This window comes from Magnolia sinica, chromosome 10 (genome assembly GCF_029962835.1).
Source record: "Magnolia sinica isolate HGM2019 chromosome 10, MsV1, whole genome shotgun sequence".
Classification (NCBI taxonomy): Eukaryota; Viridiplantae; Streptophyta; class Magnoliopsida; order Magnoliales; family Magnoliaceae; genus Magnolia; species Magnolia sinica.
In genome coordinates this window covers 22274766-22300850 of record NC_080582.1, presented here as the reverse complement: position 1 = coordinate 22300850, position 26085 = coordinate 22274766, and the positions used below count along the sequence as shown (strand labels likewise).

At 38.4% G+C, this 26085-nt stretch overlaps 2 protein-coding genes and 1 long non-coding RNA gene across 7 annotated transcripts in view; 2 read left to right on the top strand and 1 right to left on the bottom strand.

Annotated features, from left to right (window-relative positions):
- Positions 1–2420: 2420 nt before the first annotated feature.
- Positions 2421–26085, top strand: part of LOC131258163 (uncharacterized) — a 92627-nt gene continuing 68962 nt past the window's right edge. The window contains exons 1-8 of one of the 5 annotated variants that reach the window (XM_058259279.1): positions 2421–3805; positions 3975–4071; positions 4930–5029; positions 6276–6351; positions 7543–7595; positions 7673–7738; positions 7999–8146; positions 8323–8462. In XM_058259279.1, the coding sequence (XP_058115262.1) occupies positions 4932–5029; positions 6276–6351; positions 7543–7595; positions 7673–7738; positions 7999–8146; positions 8323–8462 (581 nt within the window). In that variant the 5' untranslated portion in view covers positions 2421–3805; positions 3975–4071; positions 4930–4931. Of the gene's footprint in view, positions 4072–4901; positions 5030–6275; positions 6352–7542; positions 7596–7672; positions 7739–7998; positions 8147–8322; positions 8463–9199; positions 9304–26085 lie in introns of those variants that run through there. The other 4 variants (XM_058259278.1, XM_058259281.1, XM_058259277.1 and 1 more) reach the window with 4 other exon arrangements.
- On the top strand, positions 20837–22681 carry LOC131258162 ((S)-canadine synthase CYP719A21-like). The gene has a single exon (XM_058259276.1). The coding sequence runs from the start codon at positions 21473–21475 to the stop codon at positions 22535–22537; it is 1065 nt and encodes a 354-aa protein (XP_058115259.1). The 5' UTR covers positions 20837–21472; the 3' UTR covers positions 22538–22681.
- On the bottom strand, positions 23226–24667 carry LOC131258165 (uncharacterized). Its single transcript, XR_009177941.1, has 3 exons — positions 23512–24667; positions 23341–23405; positions 23226–23272 (listed from the first exon to the last, which is right to left on the bottom strand). It is a non-coding gene; the product is annotated as an uncharacterized LOC131258165 (long non-coding RNA).

Here is a 26085-nt window from a genome sequence, read left to right as displayed (position 1 = left end):
TCGAAATGTGATTAGGGTACCATAATCCCCAAATTCGAAGTAGGAGTTGGGTACCCAAATCCCCAATTTCAAAACCACCAAATTCGATTTGGGATTAGGATACCAAAATTCCCAAATTCAAAATGGGATTAGGGCCCACCTTCATTTTGTCAGTGTGTGCTTGGGTCATGGGTTAGGGTTTTTACCTTTCGAGGTGAGAGGAAGAGAACGAGAGGAGGGTTTGAGTTAGAGCCCCAATCCAGTTTTCGAGCTTTGAGGAGATAGATTGGGAGAGTTGAGCTGAGAGATCTCCAATTGGGTTTTTGAGCTCTGAGGAGAGGGAGAGGGAGAGAGAGAGAGAGAGAGAGAGAGAGAGAGAGAGAGAGGAGAGAGGCTGCGAGAGAGACAGAGAGGACAGGGTGGAGAGATCAGAAAGAGAGGAAGAGAGATAGAGAGCGAGAGGAGGGAGAGGGTGCGAGACAGACAGGGAGAGAGAGAGAGAGAGAGAGAGAGAGAGAGAGACTGCCGCAGTCTCACGGGCGCGGCTTAGATACAGGTTAAGTAGTGAGTTGGCTACTGAAGTGACGTCACCAAGTTCTGTGGGCCCCACTATGATGTATGTGTTGTATCCACACCGTCCATCCATTTTGAGATATTATTTTAGGGCATGAGCCAAAGAATGGGACAAATAAAAAGATGTAGTGGACCTCACCACAGAAAACAGTGGGGAGAGTGATTCCCACCGTTGAAACTATCTTAAGGCCCACCATAGTTTTTATTTGAAATCCAACCTGTTCAAAAGTTAAAAAAGACATGAAATAAGGTAAAACACAAATATCAGCTTGATCGAAAACTTTCGTGGCCTTTAAAACTCTCCCACCCAAGTAGGCTCTCCTGCTGCCCATGCTGCTGAATTCAGTCACTACTCACCCTCCCATCTAGCCTATGAACCCACCCCACTCCGACTCCTTCACCATAATCCCCCTCTCCCTTCTTTCAACGTTGGAGAGTCCAGCCTCCTGCATCCTTCCCATTCTTCCCTGGCCCATTCTGGACTCAATACCAACCCCGCCCTTGCTGCCTTACTGAGTGCAACCTACCCTACCAGCCCCCCTTCTCTCCCCCTCCCGCCAACAACCGATCTTCCTAACCAGTTCCCTTCCATCCATTCCCCTGAGGTGGAAGATCTAGACCACCTCCTTTGCCATGGCCTCATCGCTTCCAAGGTATGGACCCACCTCTCTTAGTTTTTCCGTGTACCGCTACCCCCCGATCAACCTATTTCTCACCGCGTCATTCAATGCAGTGCTCTTGCGAAGTGATCCTCTTCCTGGCAAAACCTTCGTGGTCTAACTCCACCCTTCATCATTTGAGAACTTTGGTGTGGTAGAAATGCCTCCAGATTCGACAACCACAAGTTTGCTGCTCCTCACATTATTCGTAAAGTCCATAACTAGCTAAAAGAGTTGGGATTTCAGCTCCCAATTCCAGTCCTTCACCTGAGAGGGATCTTCCCCTCGCCTTCCAACGACTTCTTTTCTCCTATCATCAACTCAGAGGACATTCCTCTCATCATCAAATGGAAGAGACCTCCTCCGGGATGGCTCAAACTCAATGTAGACAGATCGGCCAGAGGCAACCCTAAAGAGGGAGGAGGTGGTGGGGTTTGTAGGGATCACTTAGGTAACCTGATTTTTGCCTTTCAAAACTACTACGGGCAGATCTCAAACTCCGTCGCTGAGGCGCGAGCCCGTTTAGATGGCCTGAATCTCTGCTCCGATTTGGGCCTGTGCAACATTGTAGCAAAAACCGATTCTCGTTTTATTTTTGAAGCTGGCTCTCACTCCCTGCAATGTTCCTGCTTGAATATCTAGTACCATATGGGAGCTATTCAGAATCTAAGAAGTCCCCTGAACATCCGATTCGCTCACACCTACCGTGAGGGCAACACGGTGGCGGATGGCCTTGCCAAGTTAGCTAGTGTTGGTTGCCATTGATTAGAGGCTCTCTCATCATGGACAAGGCGGGTGTTGACAACACCAGAAGATCCTTCTCCAAGAAGGGAATTGGATGATTTTCCCCTCTCCTGGCCCTTCTTCTAGCTCCTTCTCTCCTTTGGTTGATTCCCTTGCCCACCCATTGCGTTCATCCTGCTCGTCGCCTTCCTATGCTGGTCTCCTTTTCCTACATTGTTTGGGCCTGCTCCTTGCCTCAGCCTTTGTTGGAATGTCCAAATTTGTTTGGAAGTTTTTTTTGGCCCTTTGGAAGCTTATCAGCATCTCTCTTGCATAGTTTTTTCCTTTTCTTTTTTCTTGTGCATACCTATATGATAGGTGTGGCCTGTTGTGTTTTGTATTGGGCCCGCCCGAATAAGGAGTAATTCTCTCCTTTTGCAATATACATCCAGGTGGAAATTCCCACCTTTTTTCAAAAAGAAAAAAAGAAAAAAAGTGGGACACATTTTGTTTGGGAGAGAGAAAACCGGCGTATCTTGTTAGCTGGAGTCATCGGCGATGATCTGCACCAATGAGAAGCGATGGCATTGAATATTTATGCCTTCAACACAAACCATCCGCACTCTAAAAAAAATCATTGTGACTCATCCTCTCACATGTGTCACTGTATAGCTACTCAGATTGTCCAAATTGTGGGTTGTGTTGTGGATGAAGCATATCTCTACAAACAAGCTATAGCTATAGATAAATTATAAAATTTATCGTATCTTCCGGGGAGCAAATTCTTCTGCAGACAATTTGGCCATATTAGGTAGCTTGGTGGAGGCAATTTCTTATTTAGAAGCAAGGCTGACCCTCCAAGAGAGACGAGATGTAATGTGTTTATGAATACATGATAATGTGTTCAATTTGGAAGAAACCAATGTATCTCACATTAGTAAGACGTGAGAGTGATTTCTTTGAGTTCATGGTTGTGTTGTGATTTTTTATGCTCTTTGGTGCTCATTTATATTAGAACATTTCCAGCTTCTTTCACTGTTGAGGAATGTAATTTTGTAGGTGCACTACACCAAAATTGTTATTTTGGAACAACTAGTCTTTTGGTTCAGGAATGGCTTTAGGCTATTCCCGATTTGGAGCGGTCTTCATCCATTTCAAATGTTTGGAAAAAAAAAAAACCATCAGATTCTCTCTCCCATTCTCTTTTCCTCTCTCAAGATCTCAGCTCCTCTCCCTCGCCCTTGCTTCCCACGCTCTCTTCCTCCCTCCCTCTCTCTCTATCCCTCTCATTCCTACAGCCCACGCATCCTATCTCTCTCTGTGGCCATGCAACCATCTTCCCTGTGGTTGTACAACCATCACCCGTCTGGTGAAAATCCACTAGTGAAACAGCGGGTTTTTTTTCCCCAAATCACAGAGGATTTCCTCCCGAAATCTAGGTCTACTGCTCGATGACAGATCCTTGCATGTCTTGTACCACAGAGGTGATATTTCTTTCTTGATTCTTATGAAGGGAATAAGAAAGGGCAACTATCAACCTTAGCAGGTGTGAAAAAAAAGCATGGCCACGGTCATCTGAATCTAATCCCGATGTGAAGGACAACAAAGAGTAAGTGAGAAGAAAAGGGTTCTATAAAACCCATTGAATGGGTCATCAACCATGGTCGCAGCTACTCATAGCGGCGAAAGAACGACAAGGGTTTCAACAGGGGACACCATCCAGAGGCTGCTGGCGCTGGTACTGAAGACCAGCAGTGGTCGACTACTTTTTCTTTTTCTTTTTTTGAGGTTTTATGCCAACATTAATGGCAGCCCATGCCGCTGCCGCGATGACGACCAGTATCGAAGAAGAAGAGAGGATGCTGGCACTGGTTAATGCAGTATTCCATGTCACTCATCTATAGGAAGCTCTTACTTCACAGTGACTTCTTTATCTCCTGAAGTTCTTATTCTGAAAGTGTACATATGCATTCATAATGCCTTGACTGATGCCATTAAATCCGATAATTCAAACTGTATCTTATTGTGGTGTTCTTTTAGCTATTGGACTGATCCGGATGAGGTCAACAGTGTAGACCATATAAGGGTGTTGGAAGAATCTCTCAAGGATTCACTCAGTCGAATCCAGACACATAAGGTATGCCTTTACTATTGGGTTATATGTTTTGCACAATGTGTTATGCTTACAAGCTTGATGTACATATTTGATTCCTATTTAAGAGTTTGATTCGCATCTTTGGAATGGCTTATGGCGTGTATGCATGGAATTTCTTTTGGTTATTCTGATAAGATGGGTTGGCACCAATACTTTAGGATTTTAAGATGACCTGCCACCATTAATTAGGGCAACATAGCTTTGAGGAGACCTCTGTAATTAAATGATCTTGGTGATTCCACTAAACAAATGGCCCAAACTCATTAATCCTGGTCCACCATGGAAGGTTCTCACCACTGATTGGACGATCCCAGCAGTGTGATTTTTTTAACCTAAAATGTAGGGTTAAAAATGAAATGAGCACTGCCCCACAGTCCAGGGTAAAAATCCATTAGTCAGATTGAGTATTATCTAATCTGTGTAATTTCAGTTTTTGGCTGATCGAATAGTGCCCATTCTTTGGATGATACTGAATAGAATGCTCTTTGGCCTGTTGTATTTTTTAATGGTCTTAATTATTCTCATTTTTTATTATTAATTTTTCATCCTAGTAAGGAGTTGTTGTTTATCTCTCTCAAAAAGAAAAAAGAAAAAAAGTTGTTCTTCTAGATAGCAGCTCTATTGTGCATATTGAATCCATTCGTAATGCTTGACAGGAAAATTTTGGGAAATAACAGCTTATGTCACTAGAATGTTCAGCTTAGATTAGAAATTCTGGATAAAATCTAGTCCCAATTGATCATGGGCATGGATAATACAAATGTCTTATATTTCTAAAAAAAATTGTGATTGATATTATCATGATTTTGTAGTTTCAGAATGGGATGCATGTACTGTTAGTAATGGGTGGTGAACAGCAAGCGCAGCCACTATCATGGTTTCACGATAATGATGGTCAGCATATGATGATGTCAGATGACCCAAATCTGCTGCCTCAAAGGTTAGTGTTCTATTTAAAAGCCTTATGATGGTACAAGCGCACCCACCTTTTTTCCCTTTTCCGTCTTATGCTTTTGTCACTCATGCACCCCCCGTGGCAATGATTGAATTGGAAAGTCCAAGCAATTTCAACTACACATTTTCGGTAATTTGGATAACAGCCATTTATTTGGGGTTTCCATTTTGATTGTGGCCAAAGTCAGTCTTTCTTTGTAATTTAAGTTCAAGGCTCAGAAACCTACCGGTCAATTTGGAATTTCATATAGTTCACCCAATTTATCCAGCCTTCAGTATGGAAATCCAAATGCTGATTTAAATCAAACAGGACGGTCAGTCTAATTGGGGGACTGAAAAGGGACTGAAATACCAAGTTTATATCATATTCCAAGTTTTTTAAAATATGAATTGATCCATGAAATGTATGAGATTTCTTAAAACTATTGAGCACTATGTATCTTTTTGCAGCTTTTTATGCTATTTCAGGAATCTTGATGTAAGCCTTTGTTTATTGAAGCAAATGCAGCATTGCAGCTCATCTAAATGATTTTGTAGGAATTTTCTACCTGCCCCTGCTTAGATCTCATGGTTCTTTGCAGTGTCAGGTCCTAAGATTGCTTCTTTTCTCCTACTCTTTTGCTACTTCAGGTGACTAAGTTGTCTGAGATCTATCATTAATCTGATGGGCATAACTGTGTCCTGTTGTCGGGATATAGACTGCTACATAGGCACCTCTGATCCCAATTATTTGGGTTACTTTAGCACGGGAAAGCAAACGACAATTGATAGTTGTACTTTTATTGGAGTTTGATGAGCATCTCTGCAGTGCATGTGAAACATGGTTACAATTATTTGGACCTTTGATTCAATTATCAAGCAGATGGAAGATCGGCTATAGCATAAAAGCTATGGTGGTAGAATTATCTTAGTTATTATATTAGTGTGTCGCAAATGGATGACTGAGTAATGATTGATTTGGTGGACAAAAATACCCCCATTGGATGCTTAGAATCACCTGATCTTCTTTTGTATAGGGGCACATGGGCAAGGGTGTTCATGGAATTTATGATTGTCTTATGATAGAAATGGATTAGGTGCATCACATGGTGATTATCAACACAAGTCATTTATGGAGTATTATTGAACATCTGTCCTTCGTATTATAAATTTAAGCATACGTTTTCGCTGTTGGTGTTTATTGCAAATGATGTTATTATGTCATACTTTGTTTCTTTCTATACGTTTTGCAGGGTCAGTTTCAGACTGAAAACTGATACAAATCTCTTTGAGATTGCAAAGTGCAAGACATCTATGTCTGCAATTGAGGTATATCGTGTACAAATTTCTTGAATCTTACTCTTTTGTTTTATATAGGAATTTAAATTCACTTCTTCTCATATCCAGTTCTTCTTCTGCTTATTTGATCTGGCTGTAAGTCTGAATAAAAAAGAAAAAAAAAAAAAAAAAAAAGGAGAGAACAAAGTGGAGAAGTTTGCCCCAATAAGTTTGTTATTTTGGATCAAGCGGCATTGATGAACTTTTTCTGTAGTGTTAGTTTTCTGATGATCTTTAGTTGTTGGATTCCCAGGTAAGACTGTTTTCCTTTTTCACTTCGGGATAAAAAAGGATTCTTTGAAGAATTCACTTCAATTAAATTGGATGACATATCATATAAGAGGATACCTTTGCTAGAATCAATTCTCATGGTGATTATTAAGATAAGAAAATAAAATCTTTTGCAGCTCTTGTTCAGTACCTGGATTGAAAATACTTGTTTGAATTACTAAGATGATGATGATGAGAAAATATAAAATTTACCATGAAAAAGATTACATGCTGCAGATCTCCAATTGTTTACTAATATTTTTTCTTTTTTCCTTTTTTTTTTTAAAAAAAAATTATCTCCCATTTACTAAGATCTCTTGTTCAAATGCATATGGATTTCATTCAGGTTTCAGCTAGCAAACATAAGCCATTTAAAAAATTGACAACACCGAGGACAAACTATTCTTGAATAATTTGCACAAGACCTTTTTCATTCTTAATCATTATTCTCTTTCTTGAATTATCAGTCCATCTGTTTTTACTAGGCTACAGTTAATTGGTTTTCTATGTTAGGTTACTTCCTACTTTTGAATCTATTCCTAGATGAAGATCATATATTCTCTTAGTGCACCTGAATTCCAAGTTTTATAGATAAGCCAACTCCTATAAATTTTAGCTTTTGGGTTTTGGCTACAGGTTTCTAAATTGTCTTATGTGATGCATTTATGTTAGTTTGTATGATTCCGTTTTTTTTTTTTTTTTTTTTTTAAAAAAAAAAAAAGGCAGCACGTTGTCGTGTTGTTCTGCAGAATGCATAATTTTCTTTCTTTTCACTTGCTTTCATGCCAAAAACCATATCAATGGAAAAAGAATAGTAAAATATGATGGATTTGATGCAAAGGTGGCACCTATTTTACTATTCATTTTTTATCCTCACCACTTCGTAAAATGTCTGCCATGTTTTTCTGCTAGGCTCAAGATGGGGCTGATGTTTCAGGTGTCTTGACAGTAATGACTCTAGGAATGTAAGTTAAAACTGTTCATGTAATTTCCAACATTTACTGGATGTACACAACGTCACGATAATACACTTTATGGACAGGTTTTATGCAGCAGTCGCTAAAACAACTTTCAAAGGTGACAGCCAATCAAGTTTGCATCATTTCTGGTATGTATGTTACATTCTCACTATGGTTGAGCTATCTTAAAAAGGTAGCTTGTTTGTCCATGTTTCCAGGTGAGGTAGAAGATGTTTTTCTTGAAATATAATATTCTTTTCAGATTTGGGTAATCAGAGTTTTTCCTCCTGATTCAAATTGTGCTACTTCAGTTATTACCTGAATACTTCAGAATTTCTAGGTCCCTTTATTTAATCTTTTGCCAGTTATGCTGTTTGTCGAAGATCCTAAAATTTGATATGGGTTATAGGTATTTGGCTGAGCTGGACATACAGGGGAATGGGATTGATGATCTTGGAGGCAGCTTGCTAAGTTGCTTCCCTGAAAGCTTCACATCCATGGAAACACTGAATTTTGCTAATTTATTCATGTGCATGCTCATGCTCACACTCATATATGTAAATTAACGGTCATGTTCATTTTATCTTTCTTTCTGAAGGTCTCATTTGAAGTGAATTTTCCCACACTAGACATGCATCTTTGTCAACCTTCGCTTGTTATTCTGTTTTAAGCATAAAAATTCCATTTTGTTATTGATGCTGTGTTTATACATTGAGCTTCTATCTAAATGCAGGCCAGCGAAAAGATAGCTGATGCAAAGCTTGCAAAAGATTTCCAAGCAGTTCTGAAAGAGTTTCAGAAAGCTCAGTGGCTTGCTGCTGAGACGGAGACAACATATGCTCCTTTTGTTCCTCAAGCAGTTCTTCCTTCCAGGTAAAGCGGATTGGATAAAGCATTTTACCATTTAGTTTCAGGAATTTCTTCTTTGCATTTGTTGTCTTCCAGGTAAAGGGACCAACCACTCAACATTCAGCATAAGATCTGGCAGTTTTGTGAAATATCCATAAGCAATTCATAGCTGTAGGTCTGATACATTTGCGATGCTGGTTAGATTCAAATGAACAACCCAAGTATCACTTGTTCTCTAGACATTTCAAATGCCCCTCGATTTTCCCCAGGTTTTTCCAGTGTTCTTGAATTTGCAGAAGTTGCCTGTATGATGCATACATTTAGAGCCATTTAGGTATTTTTACACACTATGAATCTCTCCTAGACCAATGGAAAAAAAAAAAAAAAAAAAGAAAAAAAGTTTTGCTTTCTCCTGCATGGAGATTCCCAAATTAATGACCACGATACTGCTGGGTTAACTCTTTACCTATTTCTAGTTTTTTTCTTTTTCTTTTTATTTTTATTTTTATTTTTATTTTTTTGGTTCTGTGTAGTAAAGGTTAAACAGACTATATTTTTATTTATTTATTTGATTGATTCAATGTTTTGTTTGTTTTTCATCAATTTTTATTGGAGGGTTTATTGTCATGCACGCTCATATGATGGGGAATCATATATTATTTTTGTTTTTCATGCACAACAAGCTTCTATGGTTAAGTAATGTTTTATCTCGCCATAAAATGGGAGATATCCTTGTTGTGGCGCTGCTCATCTTTAGACAGTTATACTGTGAGTGAGATAGACATACGTTCAGAAAAAAAATACAAAAGAGGGTGCCCTTCTTGAAGAATCTAGAAGGTGAGTTCTGCTTTTCTACATTTTCTTTTGTTAATATCTTTGTTGTCTTGAGTTGCTTGCATTCAGTTTAATCAAGAGCAATTGACAAAAGTTAGCGAAGTTCCTGGTGCTTTTTAACGAGGAAGTGGCTATCGAATTGATGTTACTTTTCTTTCATGTCTTAAATGGAATGTAACATAACTGCAGTTTGGAGCCAAGACTCTCAAAATGAATGCTGATAGTATGGTTTCCCCCTTTATTAGACTTCAAATGCAACTTGATACTTCAAATGAGTAGCACAATAAATTTTCTTTTTTTCTTTTTTTGAAAGAGTAGCATAATAAAATTTCAAGCACCCAACATGTGACGTGTGTCAATGTGCACATACGCTATTGCATACTCTATTTTCCATATAGGCATAGTACTCAAGTTTCTGCAGCACTTGCTACTTGCTGTATGAGATGGTCGTCTTCTTCCAGATTTTAAATTTGTTGGTAGGTACCAAGGGTGGTGAAAATTTCATGTTGCCTAAGCCAAAAAATAAGTTTTTGATCATCATGAGCCGCAGGTTTGCGAAGAGCTCAGTTTTCACTTGAAAACTTCTTCAGAGGGCCAGATTTGGAATGTGCACCAATGACATGCAGTCTTGGATGCCAACTGTAGGTTTGGACCACTTGCAATATAAGCATCAATTTTGGGAAGAGAACCGTTAAATACTATAGTCTCTAGAGTTTTCAAGCTACCAATAAGTTTTATTTATTACTGATACACACACACACACACACACACACACACACACACACACACACACATATGCTCTTTTAGAAGTTAATGACATTCTTTATCAAACACATACTATCCAAATTTTGTTAGTCATGGTTTTTTGGACCCTTATTTTCTCTACTCATTTGTCAGTTATCTTTGTTTCATCTAATGCAGCATATAACTGAAGGAGGTCTGGCCTTGGGTCAAATGTGCAGATGATGCAATGAGCCAAAAGGTTTGTTTTCCATTATGCTTTATACAATTTTCAGTTCACCGAAATGGGTCATCTTTATTCCTTTACTCTTTATTGAACTAAACTTTTCAATCCATTTCTGTTGGACATCCAGATGAGCCTTGGTATTTGAAATGCATTTCTCATTAGGCCACAGACAAAATCTGAACATTGATGATTTGATTTTGCAGCCAGACGTCAAGTTGGTTAATAGACGGATCGAAGATCTTATACATAGGGAGTACTTAGAGAGGGAGAAAGATAATCCTAGTGGAATTAGATACATCGCTTGAATTGTTATCCAAAATGGGCTCCACATAGGTGTACATAGTGATTTTATCAAGTGTTTTCATCTCAAGATTTAGGATTTTGTGGAGAGCTCCAGGATTTCCATTGTAGCAGCTGCAGCATTTCTTAGTAAATTATACAAAGACTATCTTGGTATTATTAGGAGTTACGGAGTTGTGGTTCTCAATCATTTTCCATGAATTGTCGTTTGTTGATAACGTGGGTTTGATGCTCATGATGTTGTGTGCATGATATCCTACCTGTCCATCACATTCGCCACCACATTTTCTTCTATCCCAAAACTCAAGCCCATTCAAGACTTAGAATTCAACTACACTAATCATTTTGGTGGTTTAATCCAAACTGTCCAAAATTTATTTCTTGATCCAACTTTGCATTACACTTTAGTTTGGATGTAATCATTATCTTAACTAAGAAAATTGCAAACTAGCTTATATTTTAATAGATTACCTTGTATGATTTGTGATATTTGGGATATTTTTGGTTAACAAAGATTTGATTTTTGTATCTAACATTTCTGCAATCATTTTTTTTATTTTTAATTGTACTACCACATTCATTGAGTTTCAAATACTTGAAAAAAATAAAAATCTAAATAAGAATAAATGTTGTCAAAATTGAAAATTTGCGACGGTTTTAAACCGTCCCTCACTTTTTGCGACTCCTATTTTAGGAACAGTTTAAAACCGTTCCGAAATTAAAATTTTGCAACGATTTTCAGCCGTGCCTAATTTTTTGCGATGCCCTTTTTAACCACGGTTGAAAACCGTTCCTAAAACATTTAGGAACGATTTTCAACTGTTCGTAAATAGGGATTTTGGTGTAGTGGGCACCAATGCAAGCAACCCAAATGAATCAATGTGGCACACGTGTGTGAGATCTAAGCTGTTCATCAACTGCAGTCCATGATGAACATTCCTTGGCGCAAAAATCCAGGGTTAGTAAGTGGAGGGGAAAAAAAGGATGGCTACATAGTGAGTAGAAGTGTTAACCAACTGTCTGCAACTAATTACATCCCCATCTCGCCCAATTGATGAGTGGACTTAACTCAGGTTAGAAAGCATCCACTGCATTTGCCTGATGAACATCCCAGATTTTGTACACGTGTGCCATGACGCATGTGTGGGTTCAGAGCATTCATTTGTGTTCTTCAAATAGCATTTCCCTATACTCATTGAGAAGCACTTGCTAACTTTATGCACCGAAAGCCTAGCAATGGTGATGCAATATAATCTCCAATATGTGTATTTTGGGAATGGTCCATGAAACATGATTGCATCTATAGTGGCTTGTGCTTTTACATCGTTATCTCACATCTAACCGAGGAAATTCTCTCAATAACACAAGTCCAAGAATAGGTAGTTGGCTTCGACTTATTTTTTTGAAGCTGGTATAAGTAGGGTAGATGTTTCAGAGCTCCTAAATTATTGGACTTATTCCATTTCCCTTGCTTACAAGATTATGTTGCAACAAGATGGTATAGAGCTCCTGAATTGTGTTCATCCTTTTTTTTCTCTAAGGTGCATAAATTTTAGTTGGCCAAATATATGGAATCAGTTTGATAATGCACTAACCTTTGCATGTATCCTTGCCGAAGTTATGTTGGCCGATTAGAGGTGTTAGTATCCAATTCAAGCTAGCGACTTGGAGGATTGCTTGTATCCTTGCCAAAGTTATGTTGGTCACTAGTCAAATGTTGGGGTTTTGTGTTGAATTGGCTTTTAGCTGGTGTTGTGCTGATATTTTATTTTAAGCCTTGTGTAGTGAGATTGGATGGTGTGGTGTTGTATGGTTTTCTCTTATGATGTTTGGGGAGCTGAAGCTTTTGTACCTTATTGTGGAGATGTTGGGGGTTGGTGCCTTGGCTGCTTGCATTGTGTTTACCTTTAAAAGTCTATGTCAGGTTTAACAAAAGAAGAAGGCCGATTGCTTCCTTCTCCTTCATGTAAGAGTAGAGTGATCAGGTTTAGGATTGAAAATTTGGAAAATTTTGTTTGGCGAGCAGCTCTCTTAACAGCCTTGCTCCTGATCAGCACATGGTAGCTCTGCCCGGCTCCATTGGGGGACATTTGGATCGTAAGTTACTTAGGCTACTTATGCCTCAAGTAGCTTATCTTGATTTCTACTTAACTCGTCTTGGAGATACTAGTCACTTTTGTTTGACAATGGATACTTTGGACCTTAATACAATTGTAACACATAATTCATAGTTGGTTGTTGTTTTTGTAATGTTTAAGTGTTAAATAATCTCTTTAACTTTTGTTAAAGTTCCGCTAGAAAATTCCACTATTTTCTTAATCTTTCCATGATATTTCTCTTGCCAATGAAGTCTTTATCTATATTAGCTTAGATGAGTTTCTATCAATGTATGTATTAGCAATTGTAAGAGACACCATTATTATTATTATTATTTAAAGACAACAACTACAGATATTAGCCGTAGCCCTAATTCTAGAAACCGTAGTTGTTGCTAACTTCAACCATTGCTGCAGATCTCATTCTACTTTTCACTACAAAGATTATCCGTAGTTGTATGTACATTTACCTACAGAGAGTATAGATATGGATTAGATCCGTTGCCACTAACTTTATAGCTGTGGATTAAATCCATAGCTATCTCCTCAAAAGCAATCATTACAGTACCAATGGCAATGGTTGTGCTACGGACTAGAACCGTTGCCATAAGTCTTTAGCTATGGCTTTTATCCATAGCCTTTAACCCCTTTTTTTCATAGTGAAATGTCTCATTTAAAAGCATAGCTGACCTTCCAAGAGAGATGAGATGTATCTTGGCTATGGAGAATGCAGCCATAGCCAATATTCATAACAGGTTCGTTTGAGCAGCTTCTTGGGTATAAGGTATCAGCTTAGAAGAGGCAGAGTCTATCATGGCCCTATTTCTATCTTTAATTAAAATATGCCATTGTTTATTTTATTTTCTTTTTTATAGCTTAAACTTAGCAAGAACTCTTAAAATTACTCCAAAATGGCAGACAATCTCAATTGTTTTAGGATTAACAAAGAAAACAAATCCATGATGTTTGAAACAAGTAAAAAATTACTCAACTGGAAAGCCAGAAATATTCGAATCCATCCTTGGGGGGGATGGGGGGGAGAAAAGGAAAAGAGAATTCCAATTCCAATGGAGGAAAGAGAATTCCAATTCCAATGCCTCCACCTAGTAAAAGAATCCTAGAACTTTACCAGCCACGTTCTTCCTTCTGGCCTCTTCATGATCCATGATGCCCGCAGACGTTGTCAACACAATATAACCAAACTGTCTGAAGGGGAGGAGCCTTGTAGTCCAAGGCTCAATTTCTTTGACACGGACATCGATGCGAGGATTGAAGACTCCACATTTGTTCAATCTTCCATTCAATTCCACAACTATCTTACTAGACCCGTTGTCATCGACGTACTCAGATTCAACAATAATCTGTTGTGGTAGTCTTCATCTTGTTTATTTTATATAAAGTTTTTTCACGGTTTTCATGATAACCTATTCTTTTTGTGGTGCCTACTCGAATATGTGCACATGCATCTAGTCTTTTTAACAAAATTATAGGTAGTGTTCCCACTTTTTTTTGAAAAAAAATAATAATAATAATAACAAGAAGCTATACTTAATCGTGACTGGTTCATTTTGGAGTTGGTGGGAAAAATCAGATGGTTAATATTAAAATTTTCAGGGGATTTGGACCGTGTTGGTATCGTAGCATGGTCAATTTCTCGAAAGAGAATCAACCTTCCAAATATTCCAAAAGTAGACATCCAACAACTTTCAGAAATTTTTTCAGACCAATTTGCCCTTGCACACAAAATTAAGTAATGATGACGTAGAGAGGACGACGGCTGGAAGTCTTGTGTTGGATGGTATTCTCCTAGTCGTGGGCCCATAGTGATGTAAGTTTTCAATCTACACGGTCCATTAGTTGTGCAAGTTCATCATAATATATATCCCAAAATCTAAAGGCTACTTACAGATCAAGTGGACCACACCATAATAAATAGTATGGGTTGCGTACAACCATTGAAATCTACCAGGTGGGCCATACACCTTACTCATAAGTATGATATTTATGCCATCTCTTTATAGATGTATATGTGATATAATGAATAGTAAAAGAAAAGGAAAAGAGAATTCCAACTCCAATGCCTCCACCTGGTAAAAGAATCTTGGAACTTTACTACCCACGTTCTTCCTTCTAGCCTCTTCATGATCCATGATGCCCGCCGACATTGTCAACACAATATAGCCGAAACTATCTGGAGGGGAGGAGCCTTGCAGTCCAAGGCTCAATTTCTTTGACACCGACATTGAAGCAAGGACTGATGACCCCACATTTGTTCAATCTTCCATTCAATTCCACGACTATCTTACCAGACCTGTTGTCGTCAACGTACTCAGATTCTCTAATAATTTGTCGTGGTTGTCGTCATCTTGTTTATTTTATATAAAGTGTTCTCACGGTTTTCACGATAGCCTATTCTTTTTATGGCGCCTACTCGAATGTGTGCACATGCATTTAGTCTTTTTAACAAAATTATAGCTGGAGTGTTCCCACTTTTCTTTTTTTAAATAATAATAATAATAACAAGAAGCTATACTCAATCGTGACTGGTTCATTTTGGAGTTGGTGGGAAAAATCAAATGGTTAATATTAAGCTTTTCAGGGGATTTGGATCGTGTTGGTGTCGTTGCATGGTCAATTTCTCAAAAGAGAATCGACCTTCCAAATATTCTGAAAGTAGATATCTAACAAGCTTACATTTGTTCAATCTTCCATTCAATTCCACGACTATCTTACCAGACCTGTTGTCATCGACGTACTCAGATTCTCCAATAATCTATTGTGGTTGTCTTCATCTTATTATTTTATATAAAAAAATTTCAGGGTTTTCACGATAGCCTATTCTTTTTGTGGTGCCTACTCAATTGTGTGCAAATGCATCTAGTCTCTTTAACTAAATTATAGGTGGAGTGTTCCCACTTTTCTTTAAAAAAATAAATAATAATAATAATAACAAGAAGCTATACTCAATCGTGTCTGCTTCATTTTGGAGTTGGTGGGAAAAATCAGATGGTTAGTATTAAAATTTTCAGGGGATTTGGACCGTGTTGGTATCGTTGCATGGTCAATTTCTCGAAAGAGAATCAACCTTCCAAATATTCCAAAAGTAGCCATCAAACAAGCTTCCAAAATTTTTTCGGACCAATTTGCCCTCACACACACAATTAAGTAATGATGACGCAGAGAGGACGACGGCTGGAAGTCTTGTGTTGGATGGTATTCTCCTAGTTGTGGGCCCATTGTGATGTAGGTTTTCAATATACACGATACATTGGTTGTGCAAGTTCATCGTAATATATATCCCAAATTCTAAAGGTTACTTACAGATGAAGTGGACCATACCATAATAAATAGTATGGGTTGTGCACAACCATTGAAAACTACCAGGTGGGCCATACACCTTACTAATAAGTATGATATTTTTTCCATATCTTTATAGATGTATATGTGATATAATGAATAGGAAAAGAAAAGGAAAAGAGAATTCCAATTCCAATGCCTCCACCTAGTAAAAGAATCCTGGAACTTTACCACCCACGTTCTTCCTTTTTGCCTCTTCAAGATCTATGATGGCCGCAGAGGTTGTCAACACTATATAGTCAAACTGTCTGGAGGGGAGGAGCCTTGCAGTCCAAGGCTCAATTTCTTTGACACCGACATCGAAGCGAGGACTGATGACCCCACATTTGTTCAATCTTCCATTCAAATCCACGACTATCTTACCAGACCTGTTGTCATCGACGTACTCAGATTCTCTAATAATTTGTCGTGGTTGTCTTCATCTTATTTATTTTATATAAATTTTTTCATGGTTTTCACGATAGCCCTATTCTTTTTGTGGCGCCTAATCAAATGTGTGCACATGCATCTAGTCTTTTTAACAAAATTATAACTGGAGTGTTCCCTCTTTTCTTTTAAAAAAATAATAATAATAATAACAAGAAGCTATACTCAATCGTGACTAGTTCATTTTGGAGTTGGTGGGAAAAATTAGATGGTTAATATTAAAATTTTCAGGGGATTTGGACCGTGTTGGTATCATTGCATGGTCAATTTCTCGAAAGAGAATCGGCCTTCCAAATATTCCAAAAGTAGCCATCTAACAAGCTTCCAAAATTTTTTCAGACCAATTTGCCCATGCACACAAAATTAAGTACTGATGATGCAGAGAGGACGATGGCTGGAAGTCTTGTGTTGGATGGTATTCTCCTAGTTGTGGGCCCATTGTGATAAAAGTTTTCAATCTACACGGTCCATTAGTTGTGCAAGTTCATCGTAATATATATCCCAAAATCTAAAGGTTACTTACAAATGAAGTGGACCACACCATAATAAATAGTATGGGTTGTGCACAACCATTGAAAACTACCAAGTGGGCCATACACCTTACTAATAAGTATGATATTTCTGCCATCTCTTTATAGATGTATATGTGATATAATAAATAGTAAAAGAAAGGGAAAAGATAATTCCAATTCCAATGCCTTCACCTAGTAAAAGAATCCTGGAACTTTACCACCCATGTTCTTCCTTTTTACCTCTTCAAGATTCGTGATGCCTGCAGATGTTGTCAACACAATATAGCCAAACTGTCTGGAGGGGAGGAGCCTTGTAGTCCAAGGCTCAATTTCTTTGACACCGACATCGAAGCGAGGACTGATGACCCCACATTTGTTCAATCTTCCATTCAATTCCACGAAAATCTTACCAGACCTGTTGTCATCGACGTACTCAGATTCTCTAATAATCTGTCGTGGTTGTCTTCATCTTGTTTATTTTATATAAAGTTTTTTCACGGTTTTCACGATGGCCTATCCTTTTTGTGGCGCCTACTCGATTGTGTGCACATGCATCTAGTCTTTTTAACAAAATTATAGCTGGAGTGTTCCCACTTTTCTTTTTTTAAATAATAATAATAATAACAAGAAGCTATACTCAATCGTGACCGGTTCATTTTGGAGTTGGGGGGAAAAATCAGATGGTTAATATTAAAATTTTCAGAGGATTTGGACCGTGTTGGTATCGTTGCATGGTCAATTTCTCAAAAGAGAATCGGCCTTCCAAATATTCCGAAAGTAGCCATCTAACAAGCTTCCGAATTTTTTTCGAACCAATTTGCCCTTGCACACAAAATTAAGTAATGATGACGCGGAGAGGACGACGGCTGGAAGTCTTGTGTTGGATGGTATTCTCCTAGTTGTGGGCCCATTGTGATATAAGTTTTCAATCTACACGGTCCATTAGTTGTACAAGTTCATAATATATATCCCAAAATCTAAAGGTTACTTACAAATGAAGTGGACCACACCATAATAAATAGCATGGGTTGCGCACAACCATTGAAAACTACCAGGTGGGCCATACACCTTACTAATAAGTATGATATTTCTGCCATCTCTTTATAGATGTATATGTGATATAATAAATAGTAAAAGAAAAGGAAAAGATAATTCCAATTCCAATGCCTTCACCTAGTAAAAGAATCCTAGAACTTTACCACCCACGTTCTTCCTTTTTACCTCTTCAAGATCCGTGATGCCCGCAGACGTTGTCAACACAATATAGCCAAACTGTCTGGAGGGGAGGAGCCTTGCAGTCCAAGGCTCAATTTCTTTGACACCGACATCGAAGCGAGGACTGATGACCCCACATTTGTTCAATCTTCCATTTAATTCCACGACTATCTTACCAGACCTGTTGTCATCGACGTACTCAGATTCTCTAATAATCTGTCGTGGTTGTCTTCATCTTGTTTATTTTATATAAAGTTTTTTCACGGTTTTCACGATGGCCTATTCTTTTTGTGGGGCCTACTCGAATGTGTGCACATGCGTCTAGTCTTTTTAACAAAATTATAGCTGGAGTGTTCCCACTTTTCTTTTTTTTAAAATTGATAATAATAACAAGAAGCTATACTCAATCGTGACTGGTTCATTTTGGAGTTGGTGGGAAAAATCAGATGGTTAATATTAAAATTTTCAGGGGATTTGGACTGTGTTGGTATCGTTGCATGGTCAATTTCTCGATAGAGAATCGGCCTTCCAAATATTCCGAAAGTAGCCATCTAACAAGCTTCCAAATTTTTTTCGGACCACTTTGCTTTTGCACACAAAATTAAGTAATGATGACGCGGAGAGGACGACGGCTGGAAGTCTTGTGTTGGATGGTATTCTCCTAGTTGTGGGCCCATTGTGATATAAGTTTTCAATCTACATGGTTCATTAGTTGTACAAGTTCATCGTAATATATATCCCAAAATCTAAAGGTTACTTACAGATGAAGTGGACCACACCATAATAAATAGTATGGGTTGCGCACAACCATTGAAAACTACCAGGTGGGCCATACACCTTACTAATAAGTATGATATTTCTGCCACCTCTTTATAGATGTATATGTGATAAAAGGAAAAGATAATTCCAATTCCAATGCCTCCACCTAGAAAAAGAATCCTGGATCTTTACCACCCACGTTCTTCCTTTTGGCCTCTTCATGATCCATGATGCCTGCAAACGTTGTCAACACAATATAGCCAAATTGTCTGGAGGGGAGGAGCCTTGCAGTCCAAGGGTCAATTTCTTTGACACCGACATCGAAGCGAGGACTGATGACCCCACATTTGTGCAATCTTCCATTCAATTCCACGACTATCTTACTAGACCTGTTGTCATCGACATACTCAGATTCTCCAATAATCTGTTGTGGTTGTCTTCATCTTGTTTATTTTATATAAAAAAAATTCACGGTTTTCACGATATATAATCTATTCTTTTTGTGGCGCCTACTCGGATGTGTGCACATGAATCTAGTCTTTTTAACAAAATTATTGGTGGAGTGTTCCCAATTTTCATTAAATAATAATAATAATAACAATAATAATAATAATAATAATAATAATAGGAAGCTATACTCAATCGTGACTAGTTCATTTTGGAGTTGGTGGGAAAAATCAGATGGTTACTATTAAAATTTTCAGGGGGATTTGGACTGTGTTGGTATCGTTGCATGGTCAATTTCTCGAAAGAGAATCGACCTTCCAAATATTCCAAAAGTAAGCCATCTAACGAGCTTTCGAAATCGGACCAATTTGCCCTTGCACACAAAATTAAGTAATGATGAAGCAGAATGGACGACGGATGGAAGTCTTGTGTTGGATGGTATTCTCCTAGTTGTGGGCCCATTGTTATGTAAGTTTTCAATCTACACAAAACATTAGTTGTGCAAGTTCATCGTAATATATATCCCAAAAATCTAAAGGTTACTTACAGATGAAGTGGACCACACCATAATAAATAGTATGGGTTGCGGGCAACCATTAAAAACTACCAGGTGGGCCATACACCTTACTAATAAGTATGATATTTCTGCCATCTCTTTATAGATGTATATGTGATATAATGAATAGGTTAGATGACATATAAACATCACTGTGGGTCCCACAAAACTGGCTTTGTACTGTTATGGTTAAGTGTACCTAAAAAGAAGGCAGGTGAGAAGCCGGAGAGATTCACAATTGCCGATGCTCAAATCCAAGGGTCGATCCTATCATTTTAATCACGGGGCCCATTAAAATATAGATCTAATCCGTTAATAATATTCAAGGCTTGTGATTTCCTTAAAATATGTGATCTTCATGTCGTATCGAGGTATCTGTGGCCCACAGCGAGGAAAAAGGACCAATGGTTTGCTTGTACAATACCTACTATCTAGTTTTGTTGTGGGCCATCAGATTCGAAGATTTTGATTATTCTCCATACATTTTCCTTCTTTCAAATTATGAAGAGAATGGACGGATCAGATTTGATCAAAATCCCAAAATGAGACATAAAGATGTTGCACCAAAATTCTTTTGTATAGAATGGACACTGTTACGGGTTATCAGGTTTTATGAGCCACAGAGAGATGGTGTCAGCAAGATGCTAACATCTTCATATAAAAATAAAGGGCTTCAAACAAAATGAACGGATTAGATATACATTCCACCGGGCAAAATGAAAACTTCCGTCGAATTCACTTTCTAGGGATTGAAATAACGCGTGACTTCTTCTACCTTCATAACAGTACAATTACTGATCCAGGGGCAAGAGCAAATTGATCCAGAAAACTTTTAGAAGCTTGCCAGATGGCTATCCTCTTAATATTTGGAAGGCAGAATCTCTTTCGAGAAATTGACCATACAATGATTCCAATACAGTCAAAATCCCAATTTTCAGCCATGCTCCGTACATAGTTAGGTCACCAATTTAAAGCGTACGGACTACCATAAAATTATTTCACGTGCATTGTAAGGAGCCACTTCCATTTTTAAAATGGTTAAACACTGAAACACGAGTATAGGCTCTTCAGGGCTTCCATGCAGTTGGCGTTTAAAAAGAGTGGAAGTAGGTGAAAGAAAAACAACACCAGAGAGAGATGGACATAAACCTGTGGATAATAGTTTCCATGGTGGTGGCAATGATGTTCTTCGTCGAAAGACTATGGAAGCCAAAATCAACAACGAAGTTTGCCGCTGGGGCCACCTAAATTGCTGATAATTGGGAACTTGCACCAGAACCTACGCCAACTTGGTGGTGGTACTGAGTTGCTCTACGTCACCTTATTCAAAATGTCACAGAAGTATGGCGGGTTTATGACAGTGTGGATAGGCATGAAACCGACGATTATCATAAGTGATCATGAAGCAGCTTGGGAGGTTCTTGTAAATTAACAAGTCCACTGACTATGCCTCACGGACGCTCCCTTACATATCAAAATGTCTCACTGCTAACTGGACAACGCTCTTCTCTTCCGATCATGGCCCATACTGGCAATCCCTTCGAAAAGGTATCCGGGGCTTTGCTATGAATCCATCAGCCATATCTAGTCAAACACTATCTCAAGAAAACGAAGTGATAGCCATGACACAAACAATCCAAGAACAAGCTATGATCAATGGTGGAATTATCCGCCCCTTGGTCTACTTTCGACACAACATAGCACGGGTGGTTGGGCACCTTTGTTTTGGCCCTGCCTTCAACAATGAGGCATTTATTATTGGCATAGACCCTCTTATTAACGACGCCATCAGCCTATCTGCTTTTACCCGTTTTTCCGATGCTTTCCCTTTCTTTCGCTCCATCCCGGGCTTGTGGGGTCCATATAGACAAGCATTTGAAATTTGCGATCGTATAGTGTCGATGGTACAGTCAGAAATCACTCACTACCAATCATCAAAATCGCCATGCACCACTTGCTACTTGCACTTCCTCCTCTCGCATGGCTACCCGATGGAAACCATTATCTTTATCTTATTCGAGACATTCTTGCTCACCAATGATAGCACATCATTTACTATTGCTTGGGCTCTAGCATTCCTTATACGAAACCCCGAAATCCAACTGAAGCTATTTAAAGAAGTAAGCGGAGGAGACGAGAAGAGAGAGAGGGTGACTGTAGATCAAGTGAATAAGATGCCATATCTTCAAGCTGTAGTGAATGAAGTGCTTCGGATGAAACCGATTGCACCTCTCGGCATCCCCCACAAGACAGTGAAAGATACTACATTGAAGGGTTGGAAGATCGACGAGGGTACTGCTGTTATGGTAAATATCTATGCTCTCCATCACGATCCAAAGGTCTGGGATCATCCAGAGCAGTTCATGCTAGAGCGGTTCCTGAATGAAAATGCACCCATGGAAAAGTCTTTGCTTCCGTTTGGAGCAGGTAGGCGAATTTGTGTAGGAAGGGATCTGGGCAAGCTTCAGGTGGGCCTCACCCTGGCTAATTTGATTAACAAGTTTGAATGGGTTGCCACTGATGGGGATGGCCCCGACATGACTGATGCTTATACTGCTATTCTTAGGATGAAAGAGCCCCTCTTGGCAGGTATCAAGCTTCGTACTAACCTTGGAACCACCCTCTCTTGAAGGTTTTGTGACCATGGATACCACCCAATAAGAAACTTTTTATGTTTTAATAAGTTAATTTTTCAACTTTAAATAAGTTTGGTCAGCACGTTATAAAATTTACTCATGTGATGAAAGTTATTTATCCAGGTAAGTTTTTTTGTTTTTTTTTTTCAACTTTCAACTTTTCTACTTCTCTCCATCCCCCATGTGATGGATGGTCCATATCAAAGGAGGCTCCACATGATGGGCAGTCCAGATAAGAGGTGGGGCGCACACGATGGACTGTTGATATCAAATGCGGGGCCCACATTATGGATGACCCACATCAAGTTGAACCCACGTATAGCATCAACAAAATAATTTGTGGAATTCCCTGAAATTTTCACAAGCACAAAAGTCATGACAAGCTCCAATATACTATATATTACCAAACATAGCTACATCTAATTATCTAGATATAAATTTCGCTAGAGTGACATCACAAACACCAGGAAGAAACACTAATTACATCAATTATATCAAATGTCTTTACAAAGTATCAATCTTATTAGCATTTATGCAGTGAAAGCTCTCAACTAATCCAATTAAGATCAATTACAAACGGCATGGAAGAAATATAGTGGATTAAAATTGTGAGAGAGTACAGAATTCAATCACAAAACTCTTCAATGGGAGTATATACAACTCACAGTTTCCATGGAATCGGAAAGAGATAGGAGTGTGGAAGTTCAATCACCTCAAGAGGCGGCGCATCTGCTGCCAAAGCATGGTCATCAACAACGAGGGGATTCAATCATCTGAGGAAGCAAGCTCATGAATACTTGCCAAAAGTGGCCGCCAGCGTCTCAGAATGGCAACAAATGGAGGTAAAATAGTCACTCATTTGCTAATGGATGAGCCACAACGCAGAATTAACCATAAATAATCTTGATTTCCCAATTAACAAGGACTTCAAATTTGAGCTGATGTCTACAAATACATCAAACAAATACCTTCTGGAGGGCAATGGGAATTGTTGGGCCTTTTCCTTTTGCAAAGCTCACAACTCCATGATAGTTGCCACAAGCTAACATGGCAGTGTACTTGACCACTTGTCCTCCCCGAAAAAGGAAGTGAAGAGAAAGATCACATACAATAGAGAAATGAATTTTATTCCTAAGAAAGAACCCAAATAAAAGAGAAAGGAGCATCGCCTTTTGTAACTTTGGAAGTCCGATTTACATTGATTAGTTTCACATCAAAACCCTGCCATTATTCCAGAAAAATTAGAAGTTCTCAAGAAGAATGAAGTACACCAAGGTTGGTGCAACAAATGAATGACTTGCAGCTTAGATAAAAGGTTTCACAAAGAATTATAGAAAAATATTCTGAAGCAAAGCTCGTAAGCATAGGTGAAAAAGAATCATATCAACTAAAATACAATGCAATTAAAGATGAAATAGATGGCTATAGCAAGCATCCATCATAGGAAGCATTAAGAGATAATAGGAAAGCGATTTTTTCCAGAGGGCTTACACAGATGTCTATGTTGACAGTGGACTGTTGGCAAGTTAATCTTAAACAATCCACCATCATAGGAAGCATTTTAAGGAAAGGATTTTCTCCAAATGACTTATCGGTTTTGATATATTGACAATTGACTGTTAGCAAGTAATCTTTCTTTCTTTTTTCCTTCTTCTTTTTGAACATTGTTGGCAAGTTACCTTAAACCATCCATTGCTTTCATATAGGGGTGGCTGCCTGATGAGTGGACCAGCCATGTTGGCACTCTGCTGCATTTGCATGTAGAGAGGGTGCATATGGGGATAGCAAGCCCCTTGTTTACCAACAGGTCAACGGGATGATTTATTTTTTTTAAAATTTTTTTTTTTAAACTTTGAAGATTTTATTGCACAAAAGGGCAAAAGCCAAAAGAATTATAGGAAAAGAAAAACCAAAGAAAAGAGAAACTACAACTATAGATCAGCCCAATTTACAGCAAACTAATATGCCCCAATTGCCTTAGATTCGATTGCCACCACATTCTACCAACATACATCTATATTTAATCTTTAAAGAACATCAGAGAATCCAAACCACCCATTTGCAGAGATCTTCAAAACTGCTAGAACAAGACAAACCCCACAAAGGATCAAGAACATCCAATGGCCCAATGATCAAAGAAACTTTTCTTTTCTTCATCATTAACACCTTGTTCAGGCCAATGTAAAAAAAGATGACTTTGTCCCTCCGCCAACAACATTTTTGCAAGCTCAATCTGGCAATCAACAATCAAGATAATGAAGGCAATGAGAATGATATCAAAGTAGAACTTTTGAGAATGGTGCCTGAATCTTGATGATGGTTTAATGGAAGCACATATGATCCGCTAGAAAACAAAAGGCCATTGTATTACTGTATCAAATATTAAGGCATTGTATCTCCATTCTTCCAAGAAGATACAAGAGCCTACATTCAAATTCCAGAAACAATCAACAACTGAAACTGACTATTTTATTAAGACATGATACTTGCTAAATAACTGTATTTTTATTTCCAGCTGCTTTAAATGGAAGCACGAAAATACCACATAGTACTGATTTTTATTTTTTTTTAAAAGATTGTGACTGCATGGAAAGAAAATCTCCTTATTCAACTAACACAAGATACTTGCAAATGATTACATACATCTCTGTATGTGGTTGTATTTTTGGCCTGTTCACCATGGTAGCGGGAATCAATGGCAACAGCTATATATCCTCATGAAGCATGCGCCTGAGGAAATGAAATTGGCAGTTGAGAAGCCATGCTGTTGTGAATTATGTATAATGACAAATGAAGGTCCCCATTGTGGATGGATCATGGCTTGAAATCACACTGACCAGACGATCTGAGTAATCAGGATCCACTTGTCAAGTCTCTTTTGAGATTCTGAGTAATCAGGATCCACTTGATTGGAATTGGCAGGATTTACAATATGGACATCCCTTGTGTCCATCCCTGGGCCCACCAAAACTTTGCCCTTTCTAATTCTATTGGTCAATCATCAAGCAATACTTTTAGAGGACCCAGAGGGCCAAAGATATGCACAATATTCTCCAAAGGGCAGGAGTTCACTTGGCATCCTCATGCAATTGTTTCACAAGCATCTTTGCATCATCTCTCACGGCCAAAAATAAAAAATAAAAAATCATGCAGTGTCACCCTAAAATCAACAGAAAAGAAGCACTAGAACTACCAGCACAACTAATGCAACAAGCAGGAATATTCATTCCACAGCTTTATCATTCCATATTTCGTAAATTATAAGATATTAGGTACCCAAAAAAAAAAAAAAACCAACATCAGGAATTTTCTAGGCAGGTGAATTACCTGTTCCACAAGACTTTCACTGTGTAGTTTATTGCAAGACCAAAAGCAAACTCTGTAGTATTATTGACAAATGATTTATTATTGGCAAAACTGAAAGGAACCATAATATATTATTTATTCGCTTCTATTTAATACTATGCAAAATACACCATATTGATGCACTGGGATATATAGCAAGGCATGCTTATTAAGATTAGCAACTTCATTCAACATGA

Excerpts from the sequence above, each read along its gene's own strand:
- LOC131258162 (XM_058259276.1), top strand. The coding sequence starts at position 21,473 with ATGAATCCATCAGCCATATCTAGTCAAACACTATCTCAAGAAAACGAA.